This window comes from Phascolarctos cinereus, unplaced genomic scaffold (genome assembly GCF_003287225.1).
Source record: "Phascolarctos cinereus isolate Bilbo 61053 unplaced genomic scaffold, phaCin_HiC Scaffold_3;HRSCAF=262, whole genome shotgun sequence".
Taxonomy (NCBI): domain Eukaryota; kingdom Metazoa; phylum Chordata; class Mammalia; order Diprotodontia; family Phascolarctidae; genus Phascolarctos; species Phascolarctos cinereus.
This window is the reverse complement of record NW_027555736.1, coordinates 143379153-143392025: the sequence shown is the minus strand read 5'-3', so window position 1 is coordinate 143392025 and position 12873 is coordinate 143379153. Positions and strand designations below refer to the sequence as shown.

The 12873-nt window shown below is 41.9% G+C and overlaps 1 protein-coding gene across 1 annotated transcript in view; it reads right to left on the bottom strand.

Moving 5' to 3' along the window:
- The window catches only part of SNX1 (sorting nexin 1), a 59867-nt gene extending 47077 nt beyond the window's left edge, over window positions 1-12790 (bottom strand). Inside the window, exons 1-2 of the mRNA XM_020983684.2 lie at window positions 12688-12790; window positions 9817-10193 (exon numbers count right to left, since the gene is read on the bottom strand). Coding sequence (XP_020839343.1) covers window positions 9817-10193; window positions 12688-12790 — 480 coding nt within the window. The remainder of the gene's footprint in view (window positions 1-9816; window positions 10194-12687) is intronic.
- Window positions 12791-12873: the final 83 nt, after the last annotated feature.

Below are 12873 nucleotides of genomic sequence, written 5' to 3'. Positions count from 1 at the left end.
TTAAGTACTTTATTCTTGCAATGGGGTTAAGTGACTTGCCCAGAGTCACACAGCTAGTGTCAAGTGTCTGAGACCAGATTTGAACTCAGGTCCCCCTGACTCCAGGGCCGGTGCTCTATCCACTCTGTCACCTAGCTGCCTCTTACGTACTTTATTCTGGGGCAGCTTGGTGACACACTGGATAGACCACTGGGCCTGGAGGCAGAAAGACCTGAGGTCAAATCAGGCCTGAGATTCTTAGTAGCTGCCTGAACCTAGGCCAGTAACAACCTGTTTGCCTCAGCTTTCTCATCTATAAAATGAGGTAACACCTACTTCCCAGGGCTGTTGTGAGGCTCCAGCGAGTTAATATTTGTAAAGCATTTTAGTACAATGCCTGTTAATTGTTATCATCATTGTTACTATTATTCACCTAAACTTACAAAGCCTAGTCATTTTCTTAAATAAGATTACAAGTGTTACAAAAATATTCTTTCCATTACATTATACTAATTTATTACTCAATAGACTGAAACTGGATACCTGGGGGAGTTTTCTTTGCCTAAGGAAGCATGGATGGCAAATTGCTGCCCACTAGAATACTCTGAGTCACTCTGTCCTGAAAGATTTCACAGCAACATTCTTCTGCAAACCTCTCAAACTCAACAATTCTGGCTCTTCTGGCACTTACCAGGCCTCGGATATGACTCAAATGTCATTTGCTGGTTTGGTGTCCGACATTTTTACTGCATCCAGGATACTTTAAAAGGGCATTTAAAAAATTTCATTTCACAGAATCACAGAATTTTACAGCTGGAAGGAATCTCAGCTGTCATCCATTCAACCCACACCTGAAACTGATCCCAACTACAACATATCTGACAAATGGTCATTCAGCCTCTCTCTGAAGCCTATCAGTAAGAAAAGCCCACTGTTTGCCAGGGCAGCTCATTTAATTTTTGGATAACTCTCATAGTTAGGAAATTTTTCTTAACATCAAGCCTAAGTTTACCTCTTCACACCCTCTACCCATTATTCCTGGCTCTGTCTGGGGGCCATCTCTGGTCATCCCGATCTATGTCTTGCCATTAAACCCAGATGGCTCCAGAGGAGAAAGTGAGGCTGGTGACTTTGCACAGCCCTGCCTCACTTAAATCCAATTCACCTGCAAGGCATGGCATCACCTTCCTGATGTCATGGTCCTCTTTGAGAACAAAGGACAAATAACAACCACTTGGTTTTGTCCTCTGGGGCTATACATTATATCCCTCCAAAGATAGCTATTACGTTCCACTGAGTTGTCTCTTCTTCAGTCAGCAAGTATTTATTAAGGTCCTATTACACGCCAGAAACTGCTAAGCACTGGAGATACAAAGAAAGATAGTCACTGACAGTCAATGCTCAACATTCACACATTTAACTTTTGCAACTTCAAGCACTCACACGATTTCATTAATAATTTCATTTTCATTTTTGCACTGGCAACTGTGCACATTTGCAACTATGTACAGTACAGAAAAAAATGAGAGGCTGGATGCATGCAGATTTGTGGATTAGCTGGTATCCTATTAGGCGCCTCATTGGTCTTGTTCACCCCACTGTTGTAAAGAGCTCCCTGTGAATTTGGGAGTGTCAGAGGTGATGTCAAGACCCCCCCAGTCTCACTGTCTTCCAATAGCAGCAACTCAAGTCCCATCAATCCACGGGTAGCCTGAGCCAATATAAGAAAAATGACAATTATACCTAAATTAATCTATTTATTTAGTGCCATACCAATCAAACTACCAAAAATCACTTCATAGAGCTAGAAAAAATAATAACAAAATTCACCTGGAAGAACAAAAGGTCAAGAATATCAAGAGAATCAATGTAAAAAAAAGTAAAGGAAGTAGCCTAGCCATACACCAAATCTCAAACTATATCATAAAGTGGTAATCATTAAAACTACCTGGTATTGGCTAAGAAATAGAGTTGTAGATCAGTAAAACAGATTAGGTACATTACATTGTAGTAAATGACCATGGTGATCTAGTATTTGATAAACCTAAAGATCTAAGCTTTCAGGACAAACACTCATTATTTGACAAAACTACTGTAACAACTGTATGGCAAAAACTAAGTAGAGACCCACGCCACATACCAAGATAAGGTCAAAATGGCTACAATGTTTAGGCATAAAGGGTGACATCATAAGCAAATTAGGAGAGCATGGAATAGTTTACCTGTCAGATTTTTGGATAAGGGAAGAATTTAGAACTAAACAAAATCTAAAGAGCATTGTGAAATGTAAAATGGATAATTTTGATTATATAAAATGAAAAAAGTTTTGCACAAACAAAACCAATGCAAATAAAATTAGAAAGAAAGCAGAAAACTGGGGGAACATTTTTACAGCAAGTATCTCCGATAAAGCCCTCATTTTTCAAATATATATAGAGAACTGAGTCAAATTTCTAAGAATAAAAGTCATTCCCCAATTGACAAATGATCAAAGGACACGAACAAGCAGTTTTCAGATAAAGAAATCAAAGCTATCTAATAGTCATTTTACAAAATGCTCTAAATCGCTATTGATTAGAGAAATGCAAATTAAAACAACTCTGAGATATCACTTTACACCCATCAGATTGGCTAATATGACAAAAAATAAAAATGATGAATGCTGGAGGGGATGTGGGAAAACTGGGACATTAATGCACTACTGGTGGAATTATGAACTGATCACTAATCTGGAGAGCAATTAGCAACTATGCCCAAAGGGCTATAAAGCTGTGCATACCCTTTGATCCAGCAATACCACCACTAGGTCTGTATCCCAGAGTTAAAAAAAGGGGGTGGGAAGAAAAACTTATTTGTACAAAAATATTTCTAGCAGCTCTTTCTGAAATTGAAGGGATACCCATCAATTGAAGAATGGCTGAACAAATTGTGGTACATGATTGCAATGGAACATTACTGTGAGAAATGACAAGCAGGATGATTTCAGAAAAAAAACTGGACTTACATGAACTGATACAAAGTGAAGTGAGCAGAACCAGAAGAACATTTTACACAGTGACAGCAATACTATATGATGAACAACTGTGAATGACAGCTATTCTCAGCAATACAATGATGCAAGACAATCCCAAAGGACTCATGATGAAAAATGCTGTCTCCAGAGAAAGAACTGATGCCATCTAAACATAGACCAAAGCACACTATTTTCTTTCTTTTTTGTTTGTGTTTTCTTGCATAACATGGCTAATATGGAAATATTTTATATGACTGCCTGTGTATAACCTATATGAGATTGATTACTTTCTCAGGGAACCAGAGAGGGAAGAAGAGGGAGAGAATTTGGAACTCAAAACTTAAAAAACAACAAATGCTAAAAACTGTTTTCACATGTAGCTGGGAAAAAAATAAAAATATTTTTAAAGATGATAATATCCTTGAACAAATAAAGTCCCAGAAACCTCTCCTTTGGTTTTAAGAGGGTGGCCAAGGTTGAGAGGTTTATAGTAGTATAGTTTTGTCTGAAACCAAATGTGTGTAGAAAATGTATTTTCAGCAACCTCTAGCGAAAGATTATAGTTTTTTGTGGTCACTGGAACCTAACTCCCTATTTCCCATAGGTTCAATGTATCAAGATTTGCATTTTTTACTTTCTGACCATTTTCTAGGAATGTTATCCCTGGGAAAGCTGAGGACTGACTGTATGGACATTCTCTCTCTCTCTCTCTCTCTCTCTCTCTCTCTGTCTCTCTCTCTCTCAATAAATAAATAAATAAATATATATGTATCTACACACACACACATATCATATATATGTATCTACACACACACACATATCATATATATGTATATTCTACATATATACAAATACACACACACACACAGAGTAAACTGGAGATAATCTCAGAGGAAAGCACTAAGATTAAGAAGGACCAGGAAAGGCTTCATGTAGAAGGTGGGATTCTTCATGTAGAAGGAAGCCAGGAATGTCAGAAATGGTGGAGCATATACAAGGGTGGAAATGACCAGGCTTGGTAACAGACTAGATGTCAGGGTGACAGATAAAAACGTATCAAGGAGGTTGCAAGCCAAGGGCACTGGGAGGATGGTGGTTCCCTCCACAGTAATAGGGAAGTTTGGAGGAGGGGAGGATTTAGAAGGAAAGATGATGAGTTCAGTTTCGGACATGCTGAATTTAAAATGTCTATGAGACACCCCTGTTTGAGATGTCTAATAGCCCAGGTGGAGATTCTGCTTTGGCAGTTAGGAGAGAGAGTAAGGTTAGATAAGTAGCTCTTAGAATAATAAGCATAAAAATGATAACTGAATCTATGGGAGCTGATAAAATCAAGTGAAAATGGGAGAAAAGGAAAGGCTCCAGGACAATGGTTGGGGGAGAATGAAGCATCCACCATTAAAGGGCTTGACTGGGAGGTTGGAGATCTAGCAAATAAGACATAGGCTTAGAGTAGTATCATAAAAACTTAGAAGGAGAGAATATTAAGAAAAAGAGGATGATTAACAGTGTCAAAGGCTACAGAGTGGTTACAAAGGATAAGGACTGAGAAAAGGCTATTAGAGTGATTAAAAGCTCTCTGGTAACCTCAGGGTATATGCCAATGGTGAGAATCTATGGGTCAAGAGGCATTGCATCTTTGTGACATACTTTGACTTCCTTTAATAACTACAAATTTCTTTCCCGAATGGATGGACTGACAGCTCCACTAGCAGTGAATCAGTGTGACCACACTTCCACAATTCCTATAGCCCTATTTCCTAGATGTGCTGATTAATAGCAACAGCTGTCACATCACTGTGATGGAAATGACATACACTGTACGTATGACAGATAGGAACACCACATAAGCCTAAGATGCACAGTCTTTTGCCAACTCACCTTTCCAATAATACTCTGGCCGACTGGGATATCACTATTAACTAAAAAACTAACCAAACAAACTGTGTTGTAAAGTGACTCCAATTCAACCAATGCTTAGTAAGTACCTACTATGTGCAAAGCACTATGAAATAAGGCAGAAGGAGAAAAGAAATGTACATAAATATCAGGCAAAACGGAATAAAAGCAAAGGAGAGGCAGGAACAAGACGGTCTGAGAACTCTGAGAAGAGGCCACTTTCAGATGGGGAGGGCATGAGTAGGAGTTTAATCCAGGAAACACGGGAGTAGACAGCACTCCAGTTAGGCCCTGAAGGAAGGAATTTTAATAGATTAGGGATAAAAGATTAATTCCAAGCCAGAGGGACAGCATAAGTAAAAACATGGATATAAGAGAGGGTCAAAACAACAAAGAATGAGAGAATAAACGACAGTAGGTAGTTCAAGGTTCTAACTAAGGCTAGAACGACAGACTGGAGCCAGAGTATGAAAAGCCTTGAATGACAGAATATTATGCTTTTGAGTAGGTTATCAGACAGCTTAATTATGAATATTACTGAAAGAGCAGCATGTAGGATAGATTGGAGAGAAGCAGGATAATTTATGAGGAGATTACAACAATCCAACTGAGAAGGTAACAAAAACCTAAGGAGGTTGCAGTGAGAATGGAAAGAAGGGGACATATTTGCTAGGTCTTGCCACAATAGATATGGCCACTGATTGAAAGTAGGGTGTAAAGGAGAAAGAAGAGTCAAGGATGAGTCTAAAGAAGACAGTGTGATACATTAGAAAGAATATTGGATTTGGAGTCAAACCTGGGGTTGAATACCAGCTCTGCTACATACTCCCCGTGTGATCTTGGGGAGGTCACCACAGCTTTTCTAGGTCTCAGTCCGAAACAGTAGAGTGCCTGGACTAAATGACTTTAACGTCCTTTCCAACTCTTGATCTATGATCCCAAACAGAAATATTGGCAGAAGCAGTAGTGGAAGATAAAATAGCTCAGTTTGGGACACACAGTTCGAGAAGACTTTGGGACAGCAAAGTGGAGATTTTCCAAATGCCTCCAGGGGACAATAAAAACTGAAGCAGAAAGAAAAGAGTGAGTTGCCTAGAGGTATTAACTGAAGGGCAGATCTCGAGGACATCTGCATTTAGGAATAGAAGGATAAGAACCTAGTAAAGGAGGTGGAAAAGAGAGAGGGGTAAGAGAACTGCAAAAGTAAAACAATGTCATGGGAATTCAAGAGAGAACAGAATCAAGAAGAGAATGCTGAATGCTAGAAAGAGGTCAAAGTTGAGAACCAATAAAAGGCCACTGGATTAGATTTGGCTAAAGGGGATATAAGTGACTCTGAAGAGATCAGTTCCAGAAGGGTGGTAAGGACAGAAACTAACCTGAAACTGACATTGTCAATGGAGAGTCTTCTTTATCTAAGTTTGGAAGTAAAAAGGAGGAATGGGGGAAACTGTGGGTGGTAATAGTGCACAGAATGCTCTGGAATCAGATCTAGGTTCAAATCCTACCTCCGGTGTTTACTAATTGTAGACTTTGGGGAAGTCACTTAACCTGTTTGGGCCTCAGCTTCCTCATTCTTAACCTTTCTGGTGTCAAGGACCCCTTTAGCAGTACAGTGAAGCCTAAACTACTTTACAGATAAATGCACACAACTAAATAGGATTTCAAAGGAAGCCAATTATATTGAAATACAGTTATCAAAAAGTTATATATACACCCAAATTCATGACTCCCCTGAAATCTATTCATGGACCCCTTAAGGAATCTGTGGACCCCAAAGTTAAGAAAGCGCCTCTGATCTAGAAGGCTTCTGAGGTCCCTTCCAGATCTATGATCCCATGAAACAGAAAAAAAATATCTTTTTTTCCTTTTTTTTTAGGCAATTGGGGGTTAAGTGACTTGTCTAGGGTCACACAGCTAGTAAGTGTCAAGTGTTTGGTCTGAGGCCAAATTTGAACTCAGGTCCTCCTTGACTTCAGGGCCGGTGCTCTATCCACTGCGCCACCTAGCTGCCCCCTTGGAAAAAAATATCTTAAGGCAGAGGTGTCACACACTGCCACTCCAGAATGCTGCTTGAACCAGATTAAAATGTAAACGGAAATATTTTACAAAAATAAATAAAAAGTATTGTTAATTTGTGGTTTTCTAAGTCAATGTGAAGGCTGCAGGAATCCATTTCCACTTGACTTTGAAACAACTGTCTTAAGGGGATAGTAGAGTCAAAAGAGTAGATTTTTTTAAAGTAAAGAGTACATAGTTAAATCTTTCTAAATTTGTATAAAAAATACTAAACACATGGAGTATTATTTTTTCTAGAAATATCAAAAGTTAATTTGGAGGCAAAAACCAAAAAACCAACCCTTAGTTAATCAGCCTATCTTTTAATTCTTTAGTTTCTGTGTACTTTATCAAAATTAGGGAGAGTGAAAGCTAATCAGTTCAGTCAAGACATGATGAATATGGGGAAGCTGTAAGACGCTTGAATCGGAAATGTGATTTATTAGCTTATTCTGTGATGCCAGCATTATAGAACATCTACCAACATATGTAGGTGCATATTTCTAAAAAATTCACCACTATGCTGAAAAGTTCAGGGACTAAAAAAAGAACACTGAGGTACCAGGATCTCTTGTATTCACATGGGTGCTATTTGTACCAACTGGCTTTCCATAGATCAAATAGTTAGGATAGGGTAGTGTCATTCAGTCAGTAAACATTAAGTGGCTACTGTGTGCCTATCAGGCATTGTGCTAAGTCCTGAGGATTCAAAAAGAGCAAAAGACAGTTTCCTTCCCCAAAAGAGTTCATATTCTAATGGGGGGAGAGGGGGAGTGCTGGAGGCAACCTGCTTATACAAACAAGCTATAGACAGGTTAAATAGGAAATAATTAGCAGAGGGAAGGGGAGGCACTGGAATTAAAAGGGGTTGGCAGAGATTTCCTGTAGAAAGTGAAATTGTAGTTGGCACTTGAAGGAAACCAGAAGACAGAGAAATAAATAGTGGCTTCATACAAATTAAGACTGAAGTAGAAAGCTCTGAAAATGACTGGTAGGTGGCGTTTTAGTTACCTTAGCAACTCATTTCCCCTGAATCAAAGTTCTAAATAAATTTAGTTAAGCTTTCTGTGGTAAAATAAGGTCATCACAACGCCCCCAGTTTTAGTCTGAGATTAGCCCAAGGATTGTTACCATCTGTCAAGAAACATCGCTAACATGTCGCTTTGGTGCCTCTGTCAAGTGGTCTAGTTTGGTCCCTGGAGACTGTTCAGTAGATTACAGGATCAATCTAGAGGTTTCCTCCAGATACAGGGTACTTTTGGAGAAGAATATGGAAAATGATAACTAGTTAATTTCCATCTGCTTAGTGCCAGACTGCCTCAATTTTTCAAGCATACAATACTTCAAACCATTAATACACTGCTTTTGGAAAGTTCTCCTTTCCCACATGTCTCTGGGAGAATAAAAATAAAGATAATAACTGAGTCTTTAAAACTTGCATGCAGGGCAAGTTTAAAAATCAGAAAGAAAAATATTATTGATGGGTGCATCTGTTTCAGGAAATCTAACTTCCAGGTTATTAAATACTGGGAAGGCTCCAAATATTGTTATTAGGTGCATTTATACTGATTACAAGCCTGACCAGAAATGAACAAAAGATAAGGCTGAGACTTTTTCTAACACATATTTCAATAATTTATATCCATTCATCCAACAAGAACTTACTTATTAAGCACCTTATGTGTATAAAGCATTGTGTTAGGTACTATGAGGAATAAAATACCAAGACACAGAGGCTGGTTTCAGGGAGTTGACAGTCTACTATGGAACATCAAACCATTCCAACCTACCAACCCCATTTCTGTTCCAAGTGTTCCGACTGATCGCCACACATCACGTTTCAAGTCTCACTACTTGAGTAATGCATAAACGGCAGCTTAAAACAGGGCTCCTTCACCTACAAACATCAGTAAGTAATATTGCAGAGACAGCCTGACCTAATGGATAGAGGACAAGCTTCAAAGCCAGAAGAGCTTGGGTTCCAGTCCCATATCTGACACACACTGGCCGTAGGACCCTGGGTAAGTCACTGAACCTGTCAGTTCTCTGGGCATTCTGCAGACCTAGCTACTGTGCCTCAGCTGTCCGGATACTCAACTCCTGCTGGCCCCTTTTCCCACTGGCGTTCCCAGAACCTTCAATTTGGGGAAGGGCCCCAGACCATCCCTCATTCTCCAGTTCCTGCTGGGGTACCTTCCCCTTCCTCTTTTCAGATCCCTTTATGTGTTGTCTTCTCCCATTAATAAATGGTTGTTCCAAAAAATAAAATAACATAACATAACATAACATAAAATAAAATAAATGCTTGTTGACTGACTGTCAGACTTCACCTCCCAGAACTCTAGGCAATCTCTAAGACTGTCGAGTGGTACCTAGCAAGCGGCTCATCAATGCTTGTTGACTGACCCTCAGACATCGCCTTTCAGGACTCTGGGCAATTCTCTAAATGGCACATAGTATGGGTAGGGGGGTTTCCACTCCGAGAATCCCTCGTAAAACAAAGATCCAGTCCCGTCCAAAGTAAAAACCCGGCTTCTCCGTACCCCTCCCCCACACTATTTTTAAAAAGAATTAAAAAGCCCCGGCCCGAGGGAGATAACTGGCTGGGGCTCCTGCGACGGCTCAGGCCGGCCTTTCCCGCCCCCCGAGACAGACGGAACTTCGGACAACCCCTACAAAGCTGCGGCCCCCCCGGAAGCACCCAGCGCCTTCCCTCAAAGTCCGCAGGGTTCGCAGACCCCGTTTCCCGGAGCGGCGGGGCCGGACTTCTGGGGATCTCGCCTCCGGGCTCCCTCCGCCCGACCCCGACCCCTCCCCCGCCTCAGCCCCGGAGACGAGAGCCAGGCCCCGCGGGCCCCGGGACTCACGGCGGCTCCCGTGAAGATGTCCTCGCCCTCGGCGTCGCTGTCCCCGGCCTCGAGCTCCGAGCCGCCTCCGCCGGCCGCCCCCTCGGGCCCAGGGGGCTCCGGGATCGGGAAGGGTGGAGGGAGCCGCTCCGAGGCACTACAGCCGCCGCCGCCGCCGCCGCCGCCGCCCCGACGCCATCTTCCTGCACCGGCGGCGGAAGCCGCAACAACAACTTTATGAAGGAAGCCCCGGGAGCAGCTGCGATCCCTCGCTCCGAAGGGGAGGGAGAGCGAGAGCGAGGCGAAGACCCCGGGATGAACCGCCGAGCCTCGGCAGAGGGGCGGGCGGGCGGGTAGGGAGGAGCCCGGGGCGGGGGCGGGGCCAGCCCGAGGCGGGGCTTAACCACCGGGGGCGGGGCCTGCAGCCTCGGGAGCTCGGGGCGCCGACCCAGGACCTTGGGCGGGAGACGAATGTCCTCAGCGCGGGTGGGGAGGTCAGAGTCACGAGTAAGGAAGTGGCGGGACTCCGGGGCTACGACTCTTTCGAGTCAATAAACATGTATTTAGCCCCTACTGTATGCCAGTTACTGTGCTGGGGATCCAAAAAGAGGCAAAAAACTGTCCCTGCCCTCAAGGAGCTCAAAATCTAACGGGGGAGACAACATACAACAAATATGTACAAACAAGCTATATACAGGATAAATGGGAAATGATTAACAGAGGGAAGCACCTACTAAGTGCCAGGAACTGTGTTGAGAATTGGTGGTGGGTGGTTGAGTCCTGTCCCACTCTTCAGTACCTCATTTGGAATCTTCTTGGCAAAGGTACTAGAAAGCTTTGCTGTTTACTTCTCCAGCTCATTTTACAGATGAGGAACTGAGGCAAACCAGGGTTAAGTGACATGCTTAGCTACCGTCTGAGGCAGGATCTGGGCTCCTGTAGATGAGTCTTCCTGATTCCAAGCCCAAGGCTCTAACCACTTTGCCACCTAGCTGCCCTGTGTTGAGGATACACAGGCAAAAGATAATTCCTGCCCACAAGAAGTTCACAGCAAAATGGAGGTGACATGCAAACAGAAATGTACAAACAAACTATATACAGGATAAATAGGAAATAATTAACAGACGGAAGGAACTAGAATTAAGAGGAGATGGGGAAAGCTTCTCATAAAAGATGGGATTTGACTCAGAGGCTCAGTAGGGTTGCTCACACTGTTAAGACTACCGAGAAGGACAGAGCTTTGTAGAGAGGCAGAAACACCCCCATAGCTGGGAATAGAAGTATCAGGGGAGTTGGGGGGGGCATGATGTCACTGAAAGTTGTTCACAAGAAAAAGGTAGGGGAAGAGGAAAAGGGAACCAAAACTGTTGAAGACCTTTATGAAGTCGTGTCGATAAGCTCTAAGCTCCATGAGGGCTTATATTTTCAGAAATGGATGGGATCCTGGAAAACATCTCATCTAATCTAACTGCCCTGATTTATAGGGCAGGAAACTGAGTCCTAAGGGTATTAATTGACACTAGTTAATGGAGGCAGCTCAGTAGCACAGTGGATTGCTCGATGGGCTTGAAGTCAGGATAGACCTGAGTTCAAATAAGACTTCATTCACCAGCTCTCTGACTCTGGGGAAATCACTTAAATTTCCTCATCTGTAAAGTGGGGGTGATAATAGCACCTACCTTGCTGTGTTAGTGTGAGGATCAAATAACATGTGTAGTGCATTTGGCACAATGCCTGGCACTTAATAGGCATTCAGTAGATGTTTGTTTTGTTCTAATAACAGAGCTGCCCCAGCTTCTTACTTAGTTACTTATTTTCACCTATCCCATATGCTAGTTAGAATAGATTGTAGAATAGATTGAAATCTGTGATTTCAATGGGAAAGGGAACTCCCAGATGAGGAAAAACATAACAGTGTAAAACTACAACTTAGTCTTAGAAAGTTTATCTAGAGCCAGAGTTACAAAGCTATTATGTGTTAAAGGCAGGACTTGAACCCACACCCCCCTGGCTTCAAGGCCAGCTCTTTACCATTATTCTGATTTTTTAAAAAATGATGCTTTTCAGCATATGGTAGGCTTTTAATATGTACTTAATCGTTCTCTATAAAAATTAATAATCATCTCATCTTTGCTTAAAAGGGTCATCTTAGAATAGCTCCAGGATGAAACATCACATTTACTTTAAACATCTTTCTTTTTAAAGTGTAATTGGAGTACCAAGAATGGGAGGAAAATTATAGTTCTAAAGCAAATTTTATTACACTTAATCTATTCTTTGAATTCCCCATATTAGAGATACTCCAGTATTCTCTTTGCATAATCTGCTTGTGATCAAAATAAGCAAAATTAAGAAGCAGATTGAAGCACCAAGATGGGAAATCCAGTAGCATTTAACACATTGCTCCAACTTGCCTTGCAATCCAAATAAGCAAAAATAACAGGCAGGTTGCAATATCATCGGGGGGAAATCCAGTAGAATGTCACTTTCTTGAAGGCAAGTGGTTGTTTCATTTTAGTCTTTGCCTACCACATAGTAGGCCCTTGGTAAATACTTGCTGAATTGTTTTTTTTTAATGTTTCACATATTCCCAATTGCATAATTATCTAGAGCACCCTAACAATGGTCAAGATGATTACAAGGACTGCATAAATTAAAATGCTGGGTTTGAGAGTGGGGGAGATGGAAGGGGCATTTTGTTTATTTTTGCCTATCAGGTAAAAGCAATCAATTCTTGAGAACGTTTAGGAAGCGGTGAGGGCCATACAGAAGAGTGTAGCAGAGAAGATCCTGGGGAGGAGGACAAAGATAATGAGATGCTCGTAAATTTCCCCCTCTAGTTGGCTAGCCTGGCTCCCAAAAGATTTAGTTAACATAGCAACGGAAACCCACTTCCGGCCCCGCCAGGAAGTGAGAAAAGGGTTTCCCGGAAATGGCTCTCAGAGAAAGGGCAGCGGGCTCTCTCAAAGTTCCACAACGGATGCTTGTCTCCCATTATTGCCTTGGGAGTGAGGTCCCCAGGATCCGTGAAATAGAGTGAAAACAGCGTACGTCCTCCTTTACACTACAGTCGACCTC